Here is a 27,083-nt window from a genome sequence, read left to right on the forward strand (position 1 = left end):
CAGTAAAATCAATAGGACTGTAATATTGGTTATATTAGTAGTTTACCAGATTACTTTGACAGTAAAGTAATGAGAGAAATGACAAAAGTGAAATCCAGAAGATTTTGTTGGAAAAACATAAACTGTACTCTTAAAAAAAGGTGGTTCTTCAAGGGTTCTTTTGTAAAGGGAATAGTTCTGTTTAGTACCTTAAGTTCTATACAGAATCTTTTCATGCTTAAAGGGTTCTTTTCATGGTGATTGATGGAGAAAGTGTTGTATATGGTTCTACATAACATCAAAAAGAGTTCTACTGTTATGACGTCAAGCTTATAACAAAAGCAGAACCCCTTTTGAAAGTGGTTCTATATAGCAGCAAAAAAGGGTTCTACTATTATGATGTCAAGCATATAGCAATAGCAGAATGCTTTTTGAAAATGGTTCTATGTAGCACCAAAAAGGGTTCTACTATTACAATATCAAGCTTGTAACAACAGTAGAACCCTTTTTGGTGCTACATAGAACCATATACAACACATTCTGCATCAAACTGAAGAACCATTGCACCATGCAAAGAACCACTTGAGCATTGCATGGTTTTAATGTGGAACTCCCTTTACAAGAGAACCCTCAAAGTGTAGGGAGCATTTTAAAAAGACTTCAAACACTTCATTCAATTTATTAAAAAAGACTTTTAAATAACAGGGAATTTAAAATATGTATTTTTATTCAAATTGCTAACTGGTCACTTCTGATCACATTCATTGATTACCTTCATTCAGTTTTAACTGGTTATTTTCTTTGCTAAATTACACTGGGTTATTCAAGTAATCATAACCACCCTAAAAATCAAATGTGCCAGTGTTCCGATTTGTTGTTTGCAATTCTCTCTTATTTTAATCCTTTTTTAGTGTGAGTTGCCTTCAGATGCGGTTAGCAACTTCACACATCATTATAAGCCCCTTCATTTATTCCTCCACTGGAAATATCACACATCAGCATTGCCGTCCCTTCTATAACGTTTCTTTGGATGTTATAATTGGGCTCAGAGGGAATGATTATTTTGTAAAGCATGCTATCAAACAACTTTAAATGGGCAGTGATGGCATCTCAATATTCATTACTGTGTTAAAATGTAGCAGAAGTCAAGCTTTTGTGATCTTTTTACGGAGTTTGGAGTGGGAGTAGATACGGTTAAAATGTTTATACTGATTTGAAAGAAGTCACTCTTTAGCGTTGGAGCAATCACTCATTTGCTTTTGTGTGGGTGGAATATAAACCAGGTCTGTCTTGATCTAGAGATCAGTTTTTTAGATGCTTGAGAGCTGAGTGGATGAATCTATTTCTAACATTTTCTAACCAGTTTAGCAGTTCTTGGAAGTAATCCAATCAGCATTGCTTACGCTTTTGCATGAAGAGTGTCAGTATGTATTTGGCTTGTGATGGAATTGGCAAAGTAGTTGTAGTAGGAATGTTCATATTACTATTATCTTAATGGTCTAATGCAAAGAGGTAATTGGTGAAACAAGCAAATCTTTTAGACCTGCTCTTTTTAAAACATAAGCCTAGACCTCTCTTTTAAAATGTCTCTCAGTTCAATTCAGTTGGTTAATTGGCCCCACTGTTTCAGCAGCAAGTTCTTATTTTTTTTTCTTTTCTTTTGATTAGTCTGACTTTTTTTAGTCTGAATTTTACGAGTAGCAAATCTAAATAGAAGAACTGATTGCTTTAGCTTTAGCTTGAGAATGGTTTGGCTGTTATCATTGAGCTATTATGTGGGTGTTTCATGTTATTCTCTGTGATTTTTTTTATTAAAAGTTAGGATTACCATTCTGATTCGTTCAGCTCTAATTTTGTCTTCTTTTGTGTCTTTACATGGCTTCCTCATTTGCCGTTTAAACACTTTAGGAGGAGCACGTTTTGTGGACCATATGAACAGTGGTGGGAAGCTTGAACCATGTTGGATCATTATAATGCACTATTTTAAAATAACACTATTTTGTGTTTATCTTGCAGGTTTTGCTGGAACTCCTGGTTATTTGTCTCCTGAGGTGTTAAGGAAGGAACCTTATGGGAAGCCAGTTGACATGTGGGCCTGCGGTATGTATTTCATATCACATGTCCTATTTCTGAGCAGTCTTAAGGCCTTATGTACCGAATGAGCTTTTTTCAGATGTCAGTAAAAGTATTCCAGCAAGTGAATAACTGAAAATATCTTGCAGACCAACTATGTTTTTGAATGCATTTGCATTTTTTTTCGATTTTTGTGAACTTTTTCAGGTGACATTAACTCACTGCCTAGTCATGGTTATGGCTGACATTTTCATGGCGATAACAAAGCTGGATCAGCTGTGTTCCAGCACTCTGTACCTTTTGACAAAACGCAAAAAGATTAGTTTGTCCTGTGCTTGGCCATGTGTGGAACTGGCATCTCCTCAAGCAGATCAAACTGTGTTGTGGGCATCTGAGATTACATGCAAAAGTTTATTATACTCTGAAGTTTAAGCTCCTGAATGAGATTTAGGAATTTTCTGTGCTCCTTTCACTTTTTCGTATTAGGGTACAGCCTGCCCAGCTGCCATGTGCACTTATTTGTGAGGCGCAAAAAATTATTTTTTATGTTTTTTTTGCCGATTATTTCTTTTTTCTTTTTCCCATTACATTATAGTTTCAAGTTAGATTTTAATTTCCCATAAATAGATTTAATCCAAAGAATTGTTTCCAAATTTGACATGAATTGGAAATCATAATGCATTTTTCTGTACTGTGACATCTGAGTAAAACATGGGGGAGGTGGTAGAGGGAGGTGGAACATGATATTTTAAGTAATATTATTTTTCCAACAGCTGGTGCACTGTAATGTACTAAAAACTTATTTTTAACTAAAGCCACTAGATTTTAAAGATAAATGATTGGAAAACAAGAATTTTGTCCTTAAATGGTGTGATACTAATGCTTAATATGAGCAGGTGCTAACAAGGGGGAAGAAAGCCAATTTTCTTTGTGACTTCTAATAAATCAAACTTTTAAATAGGTACCTCTTTTTTCAGACTGAGTATGAGTACGAGTACATAGTTTTTAGTACTCGCTGATACAGAGTCTGGTACCATACCTGTGTTGGTCTAGTGGGAATACACCAAGACGGAATGTTTAAAGTGATCACTGGCTTTGTGTTCAACTGTGATGGAGTCTGAAATGTTCTCTGTGTGAGCAGAGCCTTCTTTACTGCCAGCTGGAGTGTTTTGTTTATTAGCGCGGCAGCTACACTCTGCTTACTATATAGCAGGTATCGAAATGTTGGTACAGCTCGAGTAAGTTTGAGTAAATGACAATAAATCACGATATTGCACTAAAACTAGTGTCAATATTGATGCGTCCCTAATTTTAAAGATTTTGTTGAATACAAACGGTCATTTCACAAACGTTTGTTATGGAAATGTATGTTTTTGTTCTGATTACTTTTTTCCTCATATCAGGTTCTATAGTGTCATAAATTCATTGATTCTGTAGAAAACTGTTAACAGATATGTGAATTCAGTCATGACATTTCCGCATTTTTGTTTGCCAACCTAACGTAAAGGTTAAGTTTGACTGATGGGATTATATAGAGAATTTGCTTTATGTCTCCCATCCTTCTGTGAATACACACACACTGAAAGGTCATGAACCCTTTGACTAACGTCCAGGCCTTTCATATGCAGGCTGTTGTGTTCTCCGGGTGTCTATTGTGTACACAGTGTACACGGTGAGGATAATTGACTCTGTTTATCTTGTCTCATGGTTTGATCCTCGGTGGAGAGGCTCCCTCAGCTCATAGCTCTATTGTATTTACTTTCATATGTGAGAGAAAGGAGATATGAGACTAAAGAAACATCTCCATGGTGATCATGAGGAGATGATGGATATAATAGGAGGCGTGATAAAAGTGCCTCCTCCACTGTAGAAACTGAATGTATTAATGATGCAAAAACAACAATCTGGATAAACACACTAGTTAGATGCTGACAGACCTGCTGCAGTGGGTTGCTGATGAATGGCGTCCATTTGAATCTTCTGATAAATCATGCAATTCAGAGGAGTTCAGACATTGTTTCTTTGTTCTCATCTTATTCACGCTTTTCCACCATGACGCTGCACCTGTCAGACTGACAGATGACCAGGCAGAGGAACAAATGTACTGCTCAGAGATATTCTGTCAGTGGTGCCTGAAGGCAACAGGTTAAAAACGTGCCATCCAGACAGTACTGCTGTTCTCACACCAGCTCATTTAATTTTGCAGTTGTGTTTCATATGATTTAATGTGAATTATACTTCTGTCATCTGACGACTTGTTAATGTCACTCTGGTTGTGGTGTTTGACAGTTCAGATCCCAGTTTGTAACTTTAAGCCTTGTATAAAAAGTCTTTTTCTGTTTCTTCTTCTCCATCTTCTTTGTCATGGTTGTCTTCGTCTTCAACTTCTTTAGCTTCCTCGTCTTCTTCTCTTGCTTCTTCTTCTCCATTTTCTTTTTTTCTTCTTGTCCATCTTCTCCATCTTCTTCTTATTAATTTTCTTCTTCTTTTTTCACTTTACGTTTCATTGTTGTTGTTGTTGTTCTTCTTCTTCTTGTTCTTCTTCTTGTTGTTCTTCTTGTTCTTCTTCTTCTTCTTCTTCTAATTGAAATGAAACTTTACTTAAGTAAATAAGTTACTCCTGTCAGTCTGTGTGGGATGTTTGTGTTTTTTTATTTATTTTTTTATATATATATATATATATATATATATATATATATATTTATTGTTACAGTGTGATTTATCTCCTGTCGACAGGTGTGATTCTGTACATCCTGCTCGTGGGTTACCCTCCTTTCTGGGACGAGGACCAACACAGGCTCTACCAGCAGATTAAAGCTGGTGCCTACGATGTGAGTCTCTCTCTATAAGTCTATCTCTCTCTCTCTCTCTCTCTTTCTCTCATTTCTGGCAAATTGGTAAAGAGCAGCACACAGTTTAAAGCCTAGCTTGAGCCTGGACTCCCCTGACCTGTTCAGATGGCGTTTATCTCAGAGTGAGAGAGAGCGAGAGTGAGCGAGAGAGTGAGGAAAAATGAGCAGCACGGTGACTTTTTTTCCAGCTTGGCTTTGTCTCAAAGCTCTTGGATTAAACTTGGATTAAAGTTTCTCTAAGAGTTTCTCAAACACTCCTTTCTGTTTCTCTGCCAGCTTCCTCTTTTCATCCTCACAATAAAAGTTTTGCTTGCGCTTCTTGCAGTTCGTTGTCTGTGACTTCATTCATGGTAATTGTTTAACACAAAGAGGAAATCATTACAAGAATAGAAAATCTCAGTCCTCTGAAACCCAAGTGATCAAGAAACCCAGGTCACACAGAGTATTGTAGTTTGTCACTATAGGAAGGACTTTACAGAAATTGTAGGAATAAAGATCCTTAGTGGCATTTAAGTTCTCCTATAAAATCGGCCAGTTTTAAGTGTGTTTTAAGATCTGATTGTCTAAGTCAAGTTCAAAACTGTTCTGCGTTACACGATATAAACAAATATGACCAACGCATGACAGTGCAATTCTGTCATAATAAACCAATTTATTTTTAAAAAAAAATTACAATACACTGTAAGCTGTAATACCATTACAATATTAGATACAGTTAGGCCTACTTAGATAATGGAAACATTGGCAAAATCAGTGGAAATGTCCAGATTAATATCAGCAGTAATCTTAATCATTAAGACATTGTGCAAATTATAGAAAAAAGTTTGACTTTTGTGTTGCTGGACAACCAAAGCCTACTGTTAAGACTACGGTGCTTGTGGGAAAAATTGCTAACACTGATTATTATTAATAAATTCATTACTAAAAAAAATTGTACTGCATTTTGGTGCCATTTTTGCAATTAAAACTTTGTGTTATGCATAATAAATCTCCTTAATCATAGTAAAAGTCACTGTAATGCTCAGCCTTGAGTGGCTAATTGCTTTATTACTGCTTCTGCTGAGTAAATAGGCTCAGCAGCCACATCTGCTGCTCCTGAAGACAGACTATCTATGAAGCAGTTGTTTGATACGAGATAAATATGTTGCCTTGAAGGGTCCGTCTGCCTAATCCATATATGGTGCTGGTGATGTATAGGCAGTGTGTGTGCAGTGGGTACCATTACTCATTACTAGTTTCTTGCTAAAACCTATACAAATCTGTACCAACTTCGAAGTACAAGAGAAAACCTGATAGTCCTTTTCAGTACTTTGTTTAAAAAAAAGGAGTATCAAATCACAGTAAATGTACTGTAAAAGGCATGTTACTGTACTTGCTTTTGTACAAGACACAGCCAGTCATGCTTGAGTAAAACTATGAATGGCTCATAGCCTGTAGAAATGCTATAAAAACAGCTGCCTCAAAAGAAAACCTAATCAAAATAAATTCTAAAGCTTACAGAGCTGTTTCTAAATGAAAACTCCGGCTTGTTTAGAGGAGAGATTAGTGCTTTATCAGTTTTATATTAGCAAGATTAGATGCTTCAAATGAATGATTGCCAACTTCACTGCGCTTAACACACAGGCACAGATAATTCTTGAGGAAATGTATGTTTTTAGTGAATCATGCACAATTAATGATGTTCTCTTAGAGAGATGAATATCACAAGTAACAGAATTCTTATTATATCAGTAACTGTAATGTTATTAGAATAATTTATAATGTAATGCAGCACTGGGAATCGATCATGACTCCAGGAACTCAGTGTTTGGCTTTTGTGAGCTTTAGATGAAAGACTGTTTGTGTGCATGTAGAACATCTTCTCATCTCATAAGTATGCAGTTTTTGACCTAACCCTTTGTTCACGTAAGGAAGCGACATGCCACTATAATCTCTGTGTTTGTCTCTTGTGAATGTGACTCGGTGTGATAAGGATTTGAAACCAAAGATGGGAACCAAAAAGGGAAAAAAAGGTCTTTCACCCATACTGAAGAGCAAACAAATAAACAGGAGAAGACTACAAGAACCAAAAAAAGTCATGGGAGTTGGGGGCATGTGACTTTTCTGTGATATGATTGGCCAACATAATGACTGTACCTGCATCTGTCTGAACTGTTAGACATCTAATAGGTCATTGGCAGTAAGCTGAGCATTTTTCAGTCATATTTGGCCCCTCATGTCGTGTCTGTATGCACTCAGTTTTAGGCCCACGCATAAAGGTTGTGTAGGGGTAGTCAAGTACCATTAAATGATGACTAATGCATTTCAGCTCTTGCTGTTGTTGGCTAACCAGTGTTTCCAGTGTCAGCAGCTAACAGCACAGGGTACCAGTCCTGCCTTACGCAAGCATACCAACAGTCTGCTGTACGCTGCTGCAACATAGCCGTGTCCACTGTGGCTGTCTTATTAACTTGAAGTTCATCTAAGATTAATTAAATGTATTTATTCAGCACCTGAATGTGACTATGCATAATTAACCTCATGTGTGTTTGTGTGTTTTATCTTCAGTTTCCTTCTCCTGAGTGGGACACAGTGACCCCAGAGGCCAAAGACCTAATCAATAAGATGCTGACCATCAACCCGGCCAAACGCATCACTGCCGCAGAGGCCCTCAAACACCCTTGGATCTGCGTATGTCTCGGTTCTTTGTTTTTCTGTCACATACACTTACAGTTGTATGCGAAAATTTAGGCACCTCTGGTCTAATAACATGCTTTGTGGATTTTCTAAGTGAAAATGTGTTACAGAGAACACACTTCTGCACATTTTAATGCACAATTACAGTTTATCACAACATTGTTGGGATTTGAACCCATCATCTCCTGACAATAAGCCAAAACCGTAGACAGCTATGCCACTCAGGAGGTCCTAGTATATCTCTTTGCAATGAAATGATCAGTTGTTCAGTGTTCAGGAAGTCCTGATGAAATTCACTGTATGTGCACAGAAAGACTTACTCTGACGTATTGCAGTAACAATATCACATGGTCATATAATCCACCCCTCCATAGAATATGTACATATTGCTATAAACACCTTTCTTACCGTCTACTTACAATTGAATTCAAACATTCGTTTTCAGAAAAAGCTTTTCATGTTGAGCAACAGTGATAGAGAAAGTAATACCATTTCATCTGAGAGACTCATTAACAGACTCAATTTCAGTCTTTAAACCCAGACCTTCAGGCTTGTTATTATCCCTCTGTAGACCTTCTTCTGATTATTTTCATGTTATTATTCCTCTATTTATGTGACTTTCTAAAATCCCTTTAAATCATGCTTTGACATTTGGTACATTTTTAGTTATTCCAGTACATACACCTACACATTATGCTGTAAGAGCCTGCCTACGTACGCTATATATAACCATATCATACACTGTACTAGCTGTATATATAGCCATGCTTTTAACTAATTTCTCTGTTTCTATAGCAACGCTCCACAGTGGCGTCCATGATGCACAGACAGGAGACTGTGGAGTGCTTGAAGAAGTTCAATGCAAGGAGAAAACTTAAGGTGAGATACATACACACGCACTGGAGCAGGGCTTCAGTTGTAAAACTTGGTTAAGTCTGACTGGAGACACAGTGGAACTCAGGAACCTCAAATGTGAAGCCCCTGAATAGAGCTGAGTGATATCTTCGTTTTCATACCATCAAACAGTCTCCAAATTTTAAAGATCTATAAATGAGTGCCCTGTTTGACATGGAGTAGGAGGAGAGGTTATTTGCTCTGCTGACTGAAAACCTGAATTCATTATATGTCAGAGGTGCTGTCACACACTGCTTAGTTATAGAGGTGGATAGAATAGCCTGAACCCATCCTCAATTCAGCTGTGGTTATAAGATTCATGATTTATTGAAGGATAAATTGAAAACGATGCATTTACTTTTCACTTGTTGGTATAAATTAATAACCTCACAAAGTTGAGTTATTTGGAAATTAAAAGTTCTATATAGACATGGAACATAAATCTAACACTATAATTTGTAATTACTATGGGGTCTTATTAATGTAGTACTGCCCAAACCTGTTCTTCACAAATGTAAGACATTTCTTGTGGCTTTAGAAATCATCTAGAATCATCAGAAAGCAGGTGGACTCTCACCGTCTTGGACTTAATTATTATCTCAGACTAATGTTGAACACAGTTATAATTTAAACCAGTTTAAACTCTGCTCTCACGCTGATCATCTCTGCTCACTCTTGCAGGGTGCTATCCTGACCACCATGCTGGCCACAAAGACCTTCACAAGTAAGATACAAAACCTATATTTTTTTTTCAGTCTTCAAAAATGTGTTCTTTAGTGCTTTGACTCTTTTTAATGATCTATGCTTATTGAGAGTTTCAGGAATGATCAGAGCGGTCAGGTAGTACCTTCATGGACTTTCAGATTCAGCATTCTAACAGACCAATAGAAAATAAGCTTTATCAAAAATTCACCAAGTGATTGTTCTGTAATATCTCCTGATCTCTTACCTCCTATAGCTTATTCCAAAGCAAGCGCTTCTCATAAGTGTTCACTCTTAACGATGAATCTGCTTGATATCCCACTCAGTGATGTTGCACTGGGTAATGCAAATATTCGTTTTTTCATTTGTTTATTTTGGAGTATTGAGCCTGCGAGGAAATCTGAGGACTAATTAATGTTATGAATTATTGAATATGACTGTGAGGAGAAATTTGAACCCTTTTGGATTTCTGCTTGAACAGTTTCTGATCTGATCTTCATCTTAAGTCATAATAATAAATAAAGACAGTCTTATTTAACCAACAGCACACAAAACATTTTGCAGTATCTTTCATGGTTTAACCTTTTAATTATTTAATTATAACTGTTTTTGCCTTCATTATACTCTTCATCATTTGTAACATCTCAGTGTGTTGTCACATGTATTTTGATATGTAAAAACCATCTAACAAAGCTGCAAATTCTTAGATTTTGATCTTTCATCAACATGCCGTTTTTGCATGTTGCTCAGAATCTGTCACAGGGCATCCAACAATAAGACAGCATATGTTCTTCAGTTACAGGAAACACGGTAACGCTCAAAAAGCTCCAATTTCACTTACTGATCCATTTTACTGCCCATCATCCAGCTCCTCTGACAGCGCATTTTAACGAGTTAAAGGAGACAAAGTCTCTGAATGCCCGAGTTGACCTTCAGCTTGGTAAGATTTAACAGTGAGGGTTGTTGAAGGAAAATGAACTCATGATCAATGACGAAGGAAACCTCCTACAAGAATTTCAACCTGACAGTTGCTGTCCTGTGTGGCAGTTAGCAGGAATTTTCTTTATACAAGATTATTTCAGTTTCTGTAGGCCAGTGGTCTCCAACGTTGCTCCTGAAGAGTTCACTTTCAATCCTGATTGATGCAGTTTATAAGTCCGCTTAATTACATGGTTCAAGTCAGTCAGATTTAGGCTGGAGCTGAATTCTGCAGGTGTCCTGTTTAAAGAACTTGCTTCAGACCACACCACAGTGTCTCGGGGAGATTCTGTCTGTCTGTCTGTCTGTCTTTCTATTGAATAGTCACTTTAGGACAGGACATTATGATGACGTTTTATTGTTATTGTGATAAATTATACCCTGATACACTTTTCTGAGCACAGTATAGGCATTGTCAGGATTTATAGAAAATGTCACCAGCAAGCTTAGAAAAAAAAGAGAGACCAATTGAGATTTTGACCTATTTTGCATCGGAAAAAAAAAAAATCCATTGTTCAGATGTTGTATATTTTTAAAAATTGTGGGAAAAAACGTTTTATACAGGTAAATTGTAAGGGCATCGTTCTTGCATCTCCTTAAAAAGTCTTAAGGTCTTAAAATAGATGAAAAAAAATTAAGGTCATAAGATGTTTGAAAATGTCTTAGATAATACCTTAGATATAAAGACTGGATTGAAGAGAGATTGTATATGTTAAACCAGTTTAGAATAGTCCACCAACCAGGAATATCTATCCGGCAGCGGTCCTGACTAACAATGAAGGGTTAGACAATAGCAGTGTTTGTGTAATCATCAAGCGTATGTCACGAAGCATATGTCCATGTTTTTTTCCAGTCGTTTGGAATAAGATAGACGTGCCATGAAGGTTTTATGCATTTCATTCGGGGGCAACGCCTTTTGTTAAGGTCTTGAAAAGGTATTAAAAAGCAGCAGTCCTGTTATGTGTGTCACCTATAGTTATACATATTTGTGTTTGTGTGTGTGTGTGTGTGTGTGTGTGTGTGTGTGTGTGTGTGTGTGTTTGGTAAGTAAGCAAGAAGCTAGAATTTATCATCTTTCAGAAAAATGTCACTGACCATGCAAGTGTGTGTGTGTGTGTGTGTGAAAGAGAGAGAGAGAGAGAGAGAGACATTATTCCCCTGCACTGCATGAAACTCAGATTCCCACAGATAATTACAAGGTACTTAGGATAATTATAGTTGCATTACATAAATTACTCTGTCATTCAAAAGCTATTTTTCTCCCTTTACAAGCATCTTTGTCTCCGTACTGTTGCCACCTCCACTAGAGTGTGAGAGAAGTACACGACTAATTGGCCACCTGCTGCACTGACTGAGCTACAGTGCGAGTGAGGGTGTGTGTACAGGCGCAGGTCACTGCAGTGTATATTGATGAGCTCTTAATCTCTCTTGTTTAATCACCCTCTTTTTTTCACGCAGGCAAGAATCCGTACAAGAAGCCTGATGGCGTTAAGGTAGGTTTAGTTTTAATTTTGTTTCTGTACTAAATGCACTTGTTGTGTTATAAGCAGGTTAAATAAAGGATGGACTGCAGCTTGCTGGTTTCACTGAATTTGCGTATACAGGACTTCCGCCATCAGTTCCTCCAGTTAGCATGATGTCATTATCATAATGCTAATTGGTGGTCATATCTTTCATTCATTGTTAGCAACATTAGTAGTATTGACTGAAGCTTTCCTTCAATGGCGATCCTACAGTTTTTAAGTATCAGTCTTTCTTTCTGTTTTCACACTATTTTCAATCTTCTATCTTTCTATCTTTTTTATATTTTCTATCTGTCTATCTTTCTCTTTGATACTGTGCTGCGCCCTGTATAGTTTTTTGCAAATGTACTTTTCCTGCTGTTCTCTGGTTTCCTCTCTTTAATTCTCTTCTTATTTCATTCACATAAGCAACTGTACATACAGTACATTTACAGTGCTGTTTAAAAGTCAGAGGCCACTCTTTTGCTTATTTAATTTCCAGTCGAAGCTGCCAAGTTATCCATTTTTGCTGGGTCAGAAAAAAACAAGGGGCCCGTATACAGAAATATACACAAAAGCCTCCAACACTAAGTGTAGTATCAAATCAATGAGAATTTAATTTGTCCACATTTCACATCTGTGCATCTGCTGCCACTTTTAACTTTGCATCCTTTCAATCTTAAAACAAACCAGTTACAAATGTGTCCTCCCAGCAGAAGCTGCTCCCAATGCAGTCACTGACATTATGCCTCCCTTCAAAGGACACTAACATTAACCCAAACACAAGCAACTACCTAAACTCAGCTCAGCTGCCTTGGTAATTTGTTTCTCATGTGCTCTAAATTGTCTAAAGGAGAAGCGTCTGATTTCAGGTAGATATAATCTACTTGTATAAGAAGCGGGAAAGTCAAATGAAAAATAAATAAACGATTCAGAGAAAATGGAACTGATGGACTAAAACTGACACCATCAGACAAACAGCATTTAAAGCTTTCATCTCTGAGAGATGAAAAAGAGAGAAAATCAAGCTCCACTCTTCAAATCTGAAAAAAATCCAGATGTTTCTGTCCATCCTTCCACTGTGAGAAGACAACTCAACACTGAGAGTCTGAAAGGATGTGTAATTGATAAGAAGCTGTTTCTGAGAAAAGAAGGCAGGATGATATAAAAAAGAAAAGAATTTGAACTAAAACACTGAGATTAAACATTTGGAGTAAGGTTTTATGGACTGATCTACATTTGTGATTAGGATCATGTGGATTGTAAGGTGCAGAAAATGCAACCAACTTCTAACACTGAGGTTTTTACAAGAAACATGGAAAAATATCCCTGCAGATTTCCTTAAAAAAATTAAAACATGTCTCACAAAAAGATTGGATTAAGGGCAAACCTTTCTGGTAAATACACATTCTCTACCTTTTCCCTTGAGTAAATAACTTGCTACTTAATGGCTGTTTTGACTGGAAATTACATAAATGGACGGGTGCTCTCTGACAGAACTGTAAAACATGTATGTTAATAATATGTGTGTGTTCATCTACCTAGCACTCATATGGGACTCCTGGGGATCTACCTTGCAGAGTTTAGTACCAACTTTATTCTAAAACTGCCCAATCTAGTTAATCTAAGCCTTCAGTGAGCATCTGAATATTATACAGCCAAGTGTAGTAAAGTGTCTCTCCTTAATGAAGGCTCACGCCAAAGTGCGTTGAGAGATTTTGTGTCCATAGTTGTAATACAGTAGAGGCTCTTTTACCACAATGAAGAGTGCCATGCATATTAATGTGTTCTCAAAGTTTTGAGCCCCACTCCATACCTTTAATATTTGTATGTTTATTCCCATACCAGTAGCATTTTCTATGTTTGTATGTTTTTTGCAGTAAAAATGGGGTTGGAATATGCCAGGGTTTAGTACTACTACTACTAATAATAATAATAGTAATAATAGTAGTAATAATAATCTTTATAATATGGCTGATTGTCATGACAAGACATTTCAAAATTATTTACTAACAGAATATTTAGGAATTAAGGATATTAATGAAAATAAACTACCATCGAATGATACAATGTAAAAAATAGGGAAAATAACACATCAAATGTTATAAAAAAGAAAGAAAAATTAATATATACACCCAGCCACCTGGGAATGTGTGTTGTATTCATACATTCCTCTTTCTCACCCATTTTCTCTCTCTTGCCCTCTCACTCCCTTTAGCAGTTAAGTCTAATATTATGATAAACACCTTAAAATGTACACCATTTGGGAAATTTCCTCTTAAATCCACTTGAAGTCTATTTTAATCAGCTTCAGGAAGCTGAGCATCTGCTGGGTGAGAAATCCCAGACTGTGTAATTTAGTGGGATTAGTTTAAGATGAGTGTGGGGGTATGTGCACTCTCTCCTCCAAACGTCTGTTTGTTTTAGTAATAAAATTAATGTCAATAGAAAGGAAACACCAGGGGGAACTAAGCACCTTTCCTATAGACTGAAAAATGTGTTTGTAAATGATGAACAGGGATTAAATCATATTGTGGATAAAGCTGTTTAATATTTATATATATTATGTATATATGCTGTTTGTAATGATAGGAAGGCTAATTAATTATTATGTTGATTTACAAAGTGAGTGTTTTTATTTTTGTTTTGCAACGTCGTAACACAGAAAAGGAAGTCTAATTCCACTGAGATTCCAATGGTGAGAGTCTTAGAGTGAAAGTGAAGGTCCCGTAGCTTCCTCCTAGATCCTAAATTAGTCTCTCATTTCCCCTTAGCAAACTGCATAGAGAAATAATAAATATATAGACATATTTAAACATTTATTCATTCAAATATATTCAATATATGGCAGTAGCTTAACTCTAGTTTCTTTAACTGGAGAGTAGTTGTGTGTTTGATTAAAAGTTCCTGTAAATATTTTTTAATAGTGCATAAACTGCCAGTACATTTCGTAAAATTTTATGTTTTAGTGAGAGCTAAATTTTGGACCTTATCGAGTTGCAATACATCTGGGGCTGGATTCACAAAAGTTTTAAGAAAGAATCCTCTTAAATTTGTTTTTTTTTTTTTCTTAACTTCATTTTTAAGCAAAAACCGTTACAAAAAATATTTTTCAAATAACTTCATAAGAAATCTTTTTTTTTTTCTCTCAACTATTTTCTTAACAATTTAAACATTTTGTTCTTAAAGTTTTCTCAACCTTACAGTAGCCTCACACTTGCCTTAGGTTGTAAGAGTTGATGATGTGGGCACTGCCTGTGATCTTAAGAAAATAATTAAAATAATCTTAAGAGAATATTTGAGAACTTCGTAAGGTTTTTTTTGAGAAATGCATTTAAGACCATTGGGCTTCATTTACCAATTATTATTAGGAAGAATTTTCTTCTCTAAATTTACTTCTGTAGTTTTCACAAAGATTCTCTTGTTCACTTATGTTTTATTATTTGGGATTCATTCTTGGGTAAAAAGGAATCTACGCACACACAAGAGTTGCGAACAATTCTGTGGTTTAAGAACACGTAATGAATCTGATGTAAACTTTTTCTCAAGAACAAATTTAAGAAAAAAGTTGATTTTGGTGAATGTGGCCCATTCTTACAAACTTCTTAGTGTTTATCTTAAGAACCTTCGCAGGTTTTTTCTTAAGAAAGCTTTCGTAAAAAATCCAGCCCCTGTTTTTCTTTCTTAAGTTTTTGGGGAACAGGTCATCCAACTGATATTGGGATAGATATTGCCCATAAGTTTGATTTAATAAGGCCTAATATGGCCACAGCCTGTTATTCACTTTAATTTACTTGGCTTCTTAACTTTTGACTCTCACACCGCCATTTCAGTCCCAGTTTTAACAAGCACTCGTCCACTTAGCCTCCTCATTTCGCCTCGATGGGATCCCTGTCGCCACCTAAGAGCTGTTCCACTGCTTTAATAAGGTGTTTGATGAGCCCTCAGCGGGATGAGGAATAGAGTGGCCACAAATGTTGACTTCAGCAGCAAAACTTGCCCAGAAGTCATTGTGTCCATGTGCATTTCCCTTTTCAGAGGAAAATAACAGAGCTGTTTATAAGCCATAGCAGTAAACTACTATAAAATGCTTAATATCAAAACAGTAGCATTTGATTTGCTGTGCTTTAAGTTACTACTCTATCTCTCATACATGACTGCTGATACAACTTAATCACTTTACATTGCTAGCTGGCTAGTTAGCATTTTTAAGGTGACACAGCTAACAAAAACCAAAAGACAGGTACTACACCACAGCTCTACAGCAAAGGTAATAGCCAGACAAAGCAAATACTCACATATTTTGTATATTATGTTCAGACTTTTAAAAAAAACCCAAAACCCAAAAAAAAACCTTTTTACATTGACAACGTGGCCAGCCAGTTAGCTCCCTGAAGTTAGAGTGTGTTTCGTTTGAACAGTGTACTCTTGGTGAATGACCACTTGTGTAACGTAGGTTTGATGCACATCCAAGTGGAGAGTTGAAGTGGACAAAGGTTTTTTTAAAAAAAAAAATAATTGAAACAGGGCCTTAGTTTGTCATTTATCATTCCAATATAACTTTGACCAACTTAAGACTGAAGCACTAAAGCACTGTTTTGATATTGGATACTTTACTTGTCACCGTTGAGTTTAGCAGAGAACATGTTGTGGTAACACTTTTAATTCCACCCTCCATGAGCAGGTCTAAAAACAAACTTACTCATTTATATTCACATAAAGAAGATGGGAGTGCCACTATGTTTTCTCGCAATTTCTCACTAACCTCATTCTAACTATTAGCAATGAGAAAGCTGGGAGAATGGGGTGTGTTATATCCACAATACAGAAATAATTCTTCACTGTGTGATTAATGAGTTCTTTGCTTCCTTCAGGAAATCTCGGAATAGCTTACAAGAACAGTGTTAATTTCCTTTCACTTTTCCTCTCTTCTTCTTCAAGTCATATTTTATGCCTTTTAGAATATTTCTTTCCTTTTCAGGCCTAGTTGAACAGTTATCATGCATGTGACACCAAACATGTGGTGCTATTGTCGAACTAAGCCTTCTGCTTTGGCACTATCCATTTGATCCATTTTGCAACTGATGTCTGTTCAGTACTGCGGTCATTTATCTAGTTCAGCTTTCCAAACCCCCAAAAAAGCTGCTTGTTTATGCAATAGCCCCACACGTTTTGCATTTTCAGAGTGGATCTCACCATTTCCTGTTCCCTCACTGGTCAGCTCTGCTTGTCTTGTTTCTGTCCCCTCCCCCTTATAGATCAACAACAAAGCCAACGTAGTCACCAGCCCCAAAGAGCCCGTCCCCTCTCCTGCTCTGGTACTCTCTGTCTGTCTGTCTGTCTGTCTGTCTGTCTGTCTATCAGTCTGTCATCTCTCATCACTGGAATATCTCTTCTCATCTTGTCCTGTGTTTTTGCTGCCTTTTTTCATGTAATTTTTTTGCCTAATTTTCTTGTTTAATAATCTGTTGCACCGCAGACGACTTATTAGATGTGGTGAAAAAAATCTATTGAGTGTAACATTATAGTAGATTGGGTTTAAAATGGTACCAATACATAGAGGCCAAAATATCGACGTTTCATTATTTATTAATGTTTTTAATGTGTATTGAGTATTGCATATGTGAAAAAATGACTCGCACAACAGAAAAAAAGGGCCAAACCACAAAATTAAGTCTCACATCTGAGATAAAAAATTAAGCATATTAAGCTCTTTATTAGACTAATAGGATACCAATATGCTTTGCTTTTTTTCTGACTAGGTGTATTGGGTACCACACTCGCCCCACACACTCAAAAAGGGATTTATCTTCTGTTCAGGCAGGAGTCAGAAACATAGCTATAATATACCAATAAGAGTCACTGGGCTTAACTCTTAATGCATTACACCTGCCATTCTAAACTGCTCTGAATAAAAGCATTACGTATGTAAGGATAAAGCCTGTTTTTATTTTACATATATATATATATATTGCAATGTCACATCGCAATACCTAAGTTAAATTTAGGTATTGTATTGTTTTTTATTGTATAGGTATTAAATATTTGTAAAAATCACACCCCAACTGACAATACTGTAATTAGGAATGTATAGTTAAAATGACTTCTGCTGCCTGTTTCTGCACTTTGATAACTGTTGCATGTTCTAAAATGATTTTATTAAACATATCAGTATGTTTTGTTTGGTGCATCAGTATTTAATTGGGAAATGTATGGATTCGAGACCAGCTCAAGTTCAAGTACAACTTTGGCAAAGCATTTTTTGTAGTTGTGCATTCATCCGTAAATTTGTAGTCATCAACTTGCATTTTTTTGCTTTCTCTTCACACCTGTTTGTTATTGTGGTACAATGTAATCTTCGCAGCATTGGACATTGAAGCAAATAAGAAATGTTTTTCTTGTTCCCTCAAGTAGACTCTTCTCATGCAGTAAAGTTCCTTTAGGGTAGCAAGCTGTCCTGACCCTGACACTCTTTTCCTTTACTGTAGCAGAGGCCAAGTTATCACTTAGTGTTCTTATAGTGTTATATAGTACTAGTATTAACAGGTCTATAAGAAATGTCTGCTCTCAGTTTAAAGACTATAAGAAGAAAGTGCTTTGCACTTATATGCATTTGCACATGTATAGCATAAACTAAGTTTACTTGCACACCAGTGCTTCGATATTAGTCTAACCAAAACTGCTAGTCTTAAGACATGATCATGTAGTTTGATTGTCATGGTCAGATTAATTACTTGTTTGACCTATTCGAGAAACATTCATAAGTGCTTAAATCACTCCACTGACTCTTTTCAGACATTTTGCAACACTTCCACACGTGACGACCGCTGTATGACACCGAAACAAATATGAATGACAAAATATGAAAGGGTTGATATCAATGGCAAGAAACTAGATTGGTGTGTCAAGAAGGGGCGTGTTTACCATTGTAACGACTCTACTGGTGTGCATGTAAACTGGACTGTAAGTGGACTAGTGTTTAATACAGCTCTCATAAATGTCTTAGTTCGTTCCAGTTTCTTAGACTGACTAAGAGCTTTGTCTGGATGTTGTGTGCATGTAAACAAGGTTAATGTTGGTGAGTTTTAGTAGTTCATAGTTTTACAGTTTTACTGTAAGCTGGGTTAAAGTGAAGGTGTTTCCAGTATTTCCTTTCTTTCTGTAACCTCTAACCTAACATTCAAGGATACAAATGTTTTGGTTCATTTGAAGTGATTCCCAGATCTTGTTCTGTAGTTGGGTTAAGATTGTATTAGCATGCCTTAAACTAGTGTCCTTTAGGTATACATTTTTCAGCAGAGTGCCCTCTAACCTTGCCCTGATTCAAACATATTATAGTCGTTCTTGCTTTCCTCATCATTCCTGTCATAATATCTAAACCATTGTGTTCCTCTTTTTCTAAAGACCACCAAGCATGTTTGAAGAGAGATCTTTTGTTCATTTGGCTAAAATGCCATCCATTCTTTTGTTTCAGATTCTGTAGATTCGGGAACTTCGGGAACATTTTCACCTGAAATATCAGAGATATTCTTCTTATCTAAAGTGATTTCTCCTGATACTGTCAGGGCCTTTGTCTGTAACCCCTTGAACCCTATGTATTTTTATTTTGTTTATCTTAAAACTTATTATTCAGTAACTTATATGAATTATTAAGTAGTGTAAAGCCAATATGTAACCTATGTGTTTGAGCCTGAGGAACTGAAGCGTGGGCCCACAAACAGGCCTTTAGGGTTTAAAACCATTGTTTTTACCCTAAGGTTATTAATGACCATAGAGATTTAAAACAATGCTTGGTGACCTTTAATCTTTACCTTTCTATGTACCAGAATGTAACACTCAAGTCTTTCCTCTTTACTCTTTTCCTTTTTTCTCCGTACCTCTTGATCAGGAGCCTCAAACTACCGTTATCCACAATCCAACTGATGGAAACAAGGTATTAAGTATATAAATGGGTGTGCTCTGGTGTGCTCAAGGGTGGACCTCACTAAAGCTAGAGTTCACTGGGAGCTCGGGATTGGATTTATATCATTGTGCTGGATTGCAAACAGGACTCTATTCAGTCAGTCCCACCAGAGGATTCATTATGGTTTCCTTATTATAAGCTGATGAGGGGAATGGATATTTTGGAATAGAGGATGTCTCACAATATACAGCAATATCAATGACTCTGTGCTCCAAAATAAGCTGTGCATGCATTTTTAATGAAAATGGGGTGGTAGTGTGCTGATAGAATCCTGTGTTGGAGAGGCTTTTTCCTGCATGTTTTGATGCTTTTTGTATATTAACATTTCTGCATGGTGTGTATACTTTGTGGCATGCTTCATGGGGCAATATTAAAACCTTTTGAGAAAGTGTGGCAGGTCTTTAAAGGACATTTTTAATGTATCTGGGGAAGAATGTGGACTAGTTAAAGCTTGAACAGCTTCAGGTCAGTTTCTAAGAATAATGCTCTCTCAGTAGATGTTATTTTGATTCTTCATTCCTCATAACAAGAAGTCAATAGGATAAAAGTGATAAAACATACATTTGAAGAGTTTTATCCTTTAAAAGGCCCATACATTGATGGTTAGTTCTGCGTCTCTGAGTCATTGTTTTTCAGTTTGTTGCTGTCCTTGGCAGTTTAAACTTAAATGTGAAAATGATGTAAAAAAAAAAAAAAATCAGATTTGAATTGAACTTCATTAACTTTCACCTTTTTTGCCTTTTAGGAATCCTCAGAGAGTGCCAACACCACCATAGAAGATGAGGATGTGAAAGGTATAGTAGATTTGCAACACTGAAGTGGTACAGTACTTTCACATGGGCAAAATTTCAGTGAATCTCATATTTATTAATATTCCAAAACAGGTTTTTAACTGGTTATATAAACTTTAAGTTGTGGTTTTCATGAACATTAGAAGTGAAGACATGGCTTTTTGACACAAAACTTGACATGGCCAAAAAAGTGAATGTTTCCCTATGATTAGATTTTTGTTTATCATAGTTTAAACATGAATATGGCTGGCTCTAAATGTTGTGCAAAGTAACATACACTGCTATGTTTCAGTGGACGGAGTAGCATTGTTGTTGTTCTCTGAAAGCAGCTGCATTTCTGTTAGCAAAACCTTCTATTCCCATTTGCATTAATATCAGTTTGGGGCTTTAAGGCATCAGTGCTTTAGAGACTCTCCCTTTCTATTTAGAGTCAGATCAGCTTTGCAGCTCTTCAGCAGGTGGCTGCGCAGAGGATGCAACACTCACTCAATGCTTTTATATATATATCTGTACTGAAATTTGTGACCGCTCATTAAGTGGCTTGTCTCTTTTTTTTACTAACCATTTTCCATGTTCTTCTCAATCCATTCTTAATCGTTTGTCTGAATCATTTAGTTCTTTGTAATGCACAACACATTTTCAGTGGGAGCCAGGCTGTTGTGACATGCAGAACATGGGTTGGCATGTCATGCTGAAATAAGCATGGAGGTCCCTGAAAAAGACGTCATCTTGAAGGCAGTATATGTTGCAACGAAATGTGTATATATACCTTTAAGCATTAATGATTCTGAAAGGTATATACAGTCTGGATCTGAATGTAGACCTCTTCCAAGCAAAATTTGGCTAGCTCAGCACTGAGTTAGTGTTATTCATGTTAAAATGCAGTTAAGAATTGTAATACATTTTATGTTTAAGGTTTCAGTTGGTCCCTGAACACCAAATTGGTTCACCATGTAGCTGTCAGTATACAGTGTAGGGCTGTACAGTATACTGTTTGTTAAGTGTTAGTGTGAGATTGACCTGAGAAATGCATATCACAGCTGTCTGTAATATGCATATGAACCTTCTATCAATCAGAAAAAAGCTAATTATTTTGGTCAAAACAACACAGGCCAGTCTTTAGATTTAACCTTTAGAATCCATTTGTTTTTCCTGTAAGTAATGTTCATTTGAACATTCATATTCCCTCTAATGTCATTTATCTGTGAAGGAGTGTTGTATGGTGGCACAGTGATGCATGAATCCTAAACGTATCAGCTAAAGGGACTGACATCATACCACTGAAGCACTGTCAGCGAGCCTGTTAAGGAGATTTAAGTTTACTGATGCCTTCTCGCAATGCAGTGTTCCATGCTCTGTCCTTTTCTCATGTTGGGCTTCCCCGTTGGAGAGCTATTGCTTTTTCTTCTGCCATTATTGCAGTCATTATAAGACAATGCTTTGAAATCACCCCAAGCAGTAGTGTGTTTGTGTTTGTGTGTGGGAGGGAAAAAAGAAAGAGAGCGTAAGTGAGGAAGGATCAAGGTGCCTTAATCTCAGTCTAGTCATTAGTGAACAGTCTGCTCAATGAGGCAGCCAACAAAACAGGATCATTTGTTTTCGTTAAATACTACTGCCAACAGCCACTTCCTCTAAAAATACATAGAAAAAAATTGAAAGGGTCCCATCTTTTCTCCCTTCTATTCTCTCTGTCAAACTGTCAAGATTTTTACCCCAGTCAGTAAAATCGGTACTTTGGCACATACCTGCAGAAGCAGACTAACTAATTTTGTTGTGAAATTAATAATCTGGCCACATATAAAATAGTAGCCTTAGGAAAGATAACAGATAAGATTCTCTGATGTGGACATCTTTGTCTTCTGGGATTCCCTGTCCTGTTGGATTGAGTCTGTTGTGTCTGTCACTGTTCATTGATTCATTATTAGTGTTACTGTTTGTTTCTTTGCTTTCAGTTTCAGTATTAATGAGTCCCACACTAGACCATTGGTCTTGGGTTAGTGTCTGTTTATATTTAAGGACCGTGTACTCACTACAAGCATAGTCAACATACAATTTAATGCCAACATACTAGCAAATTAACTAGTTTTACCCAAGGGTAGTCACCAAAATGGGGCATGTACCACCCCATATTAAATGGACCATGCAGTGCCATTCTAACATGATAGCAGATTACCCAGCTAACAAGCTAGCCTTGTTAAGTTAGCTCAAGGTTATATATTGGTTATCACCAAGCTGGGCCATATATAATCCCCTGTTCAGCTGACTGTGTGCTTTTGTGTTAACATGTTCTCAAGTTAGATAACTAGCAAGCTAGCCATGAAAACAGTTAGTTTAAGATTATATACCCAGCTGGGTACATAACCTGGTGCATGTATAATTCCCTTTTCAGTGGACAGTATTATTTCATGCTAACATGTTATGAAGTTAGCCAGCAAGCTGAGAATGTTTAACTTAATGTTATATATGTAAAGGAAGTTATCAAATAGATCAAATATCAAATAAGTGGACCGTACAGTTTCATGTTAACATGCTAGCAAATTAACCAGTTAGCAAGTAAACCGTGTAAACAGTTAACTGAAGGTTATCCAACTGAAGTCATGTACAATCCCATTTTAAACTTGCCAACAAGCTAATAAATAAGATAAATAAGAAGTTGTGCACTGTACTGCTGTAAATACAAATTTGGCTGCTGCCTGAAACACTTTTAAGACTTTAACTCCACAGCTGATGGTATAGGGAAAGCCATTTTAATTCACCTCTTTTTGCCATGTTTTTCCTGTGCTTCACTGTTTTCCTTTGTTTTCAGAGGGGGCTCTGGAAACAAACTCTACATCACTTCATTTCACTCATTCAGTCCTTTTGTCTTGTTTTGTTTTCTTCTCTTTCCTTCCCTTTTTTTTTGCTTTTGATCCTCATTCCATGTACAAATTTATGAAATATTTCCATTGACCCATCTTCCACCACCACCATGTACCCTCAACCCCTTCATGATCTGTTCCTCACTCACCTGGCTAGCACGACGTCTGATGGCTATTTCTAGGATCCAACGGGGGCGCTCTCGCTCTTCCTCCTCCTCTTCTTGTTCCTCCTCCTTTTGGTACCTCCCTAGAGCATGGCCAGAAGCAGAAGTGTGGTGTAACTACACACTCAAACTGCTCCTGGCCGTTTACTTGTTTGTCTTCCTCTCCGCTTTTCTGGCATTTCTTTACGTCAATTCAGCTGCCCATTGTGGCCAGCGCCTTAACCCAAAGCCCGCTCTCAAAAGGCCTCAGCCACTCCAGAGCCACATCGCCATACAGTGTAAGTGTCAGAGGGAAGAGAGGAAGTAAATTCATTTGACCTATCCATGCTCCGCCCACAGATGTGTTCTTTTATAGCAACAGTGGCGAGGTTGGACAAGATGTACACAACACTGACAGTAATCTCATTATAATGAATTTAGGCTGGACTTTAGATTTGCTAGGTAACGTTGAGTTCAGTTTAAAATGATATGCTACAGATCTGGGCTGAACTAGTCATGCTGAAAATGTGCCACCCTGCTAACATTAGTCTTAGGAGTGTGACCTTTTGCACACATACAAATCAAATATTTTTTGAAATGAGTGACATTTTAAAATTTAGATATTTTGACAGTTTTGCCAGTGGTCTTGTAAAGCTTGTCCAACCTAGCAACAGTTGCTAAGAAAGAAGACAATTGTGAGCAAAGCATGGGCACATCAGTTCTGGGAAGTGTTGGTTGGACTGATCAAGGCATTGACTTCAGACCTGGAAAGGGTGCCTGATGATGAGAGTAGTTTTTCTCTCTTCACAGTTTTGTCTGCAAAAACATTTGAAGTCTAAACGTTTCATAATAGTTGACTCATTTTTTCCCTCATCTGCCTAAAATAAACATTAATGAACTAAATATAATACAATTCATTGACCAGGCAACAGGGTGTAAACACTTTAGTGTGAACTATGCAAGTTAGCGTTTTATTCATGAATAAAGTTACTCTAAACACAAGATGTCAAGTCAGTAGTGTTGAGGGTTTGAGAGTTGTGTGTGACTGCTCTCTGGTGGCAAGTGTCAGAACTGCACCATTGAGACCTGGACTGCCAGTCTTGGATCAGCCTCATGCTAATGAGCTTAACAGTCTTCGTTGTGTTTGAGGGCATCAATGCCCTCAATGTATCAATGCCATGTATATGTGTGTCTGTGCATGTGTGAGTGTTTCTGGTTAGCACAGTTACTAACATTTTTTTTATTAATATGTTGCATTGTTTTCAGTGATGCTTTCATTGATTTCATTACAGACAAAGCTTATTTATAATGCCTGTCAGGTCTGCCTTTTTTGGGAATTTGAAATTTTGTGACATCTCAACAAATGTATAAAAAGTCTGCAGTATGGCATAATACTCAGTTTAGTACAGTCACAAATACAGTCACATATATTTATGTGTGATATGGTTTTCCTTTTTTACAGTGTCATTTAAATTCCTTTCAATATTTCGTACAGTAGGACATTTTTGGAAGATTGTGGTAGTTGCAGAGTAGAAGTCAATATGATACTGTAAACACATTAATAACAGGTTATAATGCATTCATAAGGCATTACATGTAGCTATAAATGCTCACACTTTATAGGCATGTTTATTATGCTTTATGAATTGTGAACATAATGCATTATAAACGTTATATTGTGCAGAAGAAACTCAGTTTGAAACTATGAAACAAATTTTTCATAGTATGCAGTGTGTTATGACCTGCCTAGTCCTAAACACGTGCATTTTCATTTAGTTTAACTTGTATCGCTGTACTTATAGCTCACAAATTCAACTTATAAGTTAGAATAATTTAGTTATGTCTGTTAATAATCTTTATTCAAAATGATAAGATTTTTAAGACTGTCATTTGAAGCTTGCAAAGAGCTCTCAATACAATCAAAATACAATACTTTGAAAATGACTATAAACTATTATTCCATTGCATGTCATATGTTATTAAAAGAAGTCCTGGCATGGCTCAGTGTGTTTATGACTAGGCAGGTCATAATGCACTATGTAAGTGTTTCTTTGTCACTGACGATAATAACATGTAATGAACACTACTTACAATACACTGTAAGCGTGGCTATAAAATGTAATGCATTTTTCTAAATATTTATAATTATCATTTATAATGATTATAAGTATTTACACACATTTATCATCTTTGATAACTGATTTTCAGATTCAGAGTTTTGAACAATACATTGATGCTTGGTTTAGTATTGTAGGTGTTTGGTTGTACACATTTGCGCACACAATCAGATTTCATAACAAGCTTTGATGTTATTCTTGGACCTTTGGATTATTTGCCAGCCTGTTGGATGTTTGTCACTGCCACCTTTTGCTTTTGCTAACACACACTCCCCCCAATGTGCTTAGGGCCAAATGTTGTTAAAGTCTCTTTCTCATTGTAATTAGAGGTGGCCTAATGACAAGCAAGTAAAGTAAAGCAGCTGAAAGTGTCCCCAAGGTCCCCAAACCAATCTAAAAGCGTGAACTGAACGCTTTGTTGTATTTCTTGTGCCAGTCTGGAGAAGCATCCTGCCATGGCACTTTTATTACATTTTATTTTTTATGTTTTAAAGCCAAAAGATCTCTCCTTGTTCTCTCTTTGTTTTAGCACGGAAGCAGGAGATTATCAAAGTGACTGAGCAGCTGATCGAGGCCATCAACAGCGGAGATTTTGAGGCTTATACGTGAGTGCACACTTTGAAACTATCTTTAAAAATACTGATACTGATATCCTTTCAGGTATTAAACACCTTGTACCCTCTGATTATCTCACAGGAAGATTTGTGACCCTGGCCTGACCTCCTTTGAACCGGAGGCTTTGGGGAATCTGGTGGAGGGAACGGATTTCCACAGGTTCTACTTTGAGAACTGTAAGGCATCACTGAAATATTCACTTCACCAAACAAAGGGAGTGCTCTGAAGGTGTAGTGCTTTATCTTTGTACAGGTGTAAAAGTGTGACAGTAGGCATAGGGTGACCACCTGTGCCACATTTCGCAGGATGGTCAAGAAAATTACTTTTTTACAGTTTCTCACTTCTTTAAAAATCGAATCATCTATCACTCCACTTATTCCTGCTCACTTACTCGTGAATGGTTAAAAAGAGTTAATGGGCAATTTGATTTATTAAACAAAAAGGGAGAGAAAAAGTTTGGACAGCACTATAATTGCCAAAATATTGATTAAATTCAGATTTAGCAGAAACGCACTTTAGCACACAGCCCTCCTCAGCATGCTCATAGCAATCTGGCTACCAATTTACTAAATAGTACTACCAGTTACATGAACCACACACTTGTGTTGTCATCAAGGCGAGTCACAATTACCAATGACCGTTGACAAAAGGAGCCATTTTGCTGCCGACGTTGTTATGCTGAGTCAAAGAGAAACTAATATAAGGAAACTGCTAAACCTGGGAAATGGAGGAAACTCTTAAGAAATTAGGAGAACTATAGGACAGGCTTTTTAGAAAAGTAGCCTGAAGTTGAGAATGCCTTAAAACATCTTTGTAGTCGCTATGTAATGTGAAACTGCAGCCTCTTTACATTTTTCCTTTTCCTACGTAAGTTGTTTCAGGCTGTTTTATGCTTGCCTAAACTTCATATAACAGAAACTGCCGGTTGCAGCAGAAAAAT

At 36.8% G+C, this 27,083-nt stretch overlaps 1 protein-coding gene across 18 annotated transcripts in view; it reads left to right on the forward strand.

Annotated features, from left to right (window-relative positions):
* camk2d1 (calcium/calmodulin-dependent protein kinase (CaM kinase) II delta 1) overlaps positions 1-27,083 on the forward strand; it is a 95,582-nt gene that overhangs the window by 64,576 nt on the left and 3,923 nt on the right. For 4 of the 18 annotated variants that reach the window (XM_036597800.1, XM_036597799.1, XM_036597802.1 and 1 more), the window contains exons 8-18: positions 1,996-2,079; positions 4,789-4,883; positions 7,452-7,574; positions 8,376-8,459; positions 9,156-9,198; positions 11,613-11,647; positions 16,915-16,974; positions 19,545-19,589; positions 20,365-20,413; positions 26,058-26,133; positions 26,225-26,319. In XM_036597800.1, the coding sequence (XP_036453693.1) occupies positions 1,996-2,079; positions 4,789-4,883; positions 7,452-7,574; positions 8,376-8,459; positions 9,156-9,198; positions 11,613-11,647; positions 16,915-16,974; positions 19,545-19,589; positions 20,365-20,413; positions 26,058-26,133; positions 26,225-26,319 (789 nt within the window). Of the gene's footprint in view, positions 1-1,995; positions 2,080-4,788; positions 4,884-7,451; positions 7,575-8,375; positions 8,460-9,155; positions 9,199-11,612; positions 11,648-16,914; positions 16,975-19,544; positions 19,593-20,364; positions 20,414-26,057; positions 26,134-26,224; positions 26,320-27,083 lie in introns of all 18 variants that reach the window. The other 14 variants (XM_036597807.1, XM_036597806.1, XM_036597809.1 and 11 more) reach the window with 5 other exon arrangements.

This window comes from Colossoma macropomum, unplaced genomic scaffold, assembly GCF_904425465.1.
Source record: "Colossoma macropomum unplaced genomic scaffold, Colossoma_macropomum, whole genome shotgun sequence".
Classification (NCBI taxonomy): Eukaryota; Metazoa; Chordata; class Actinopteri; order Characiformes; family Serrasalmidae; genus Colossoma; species Colossoma macropomum.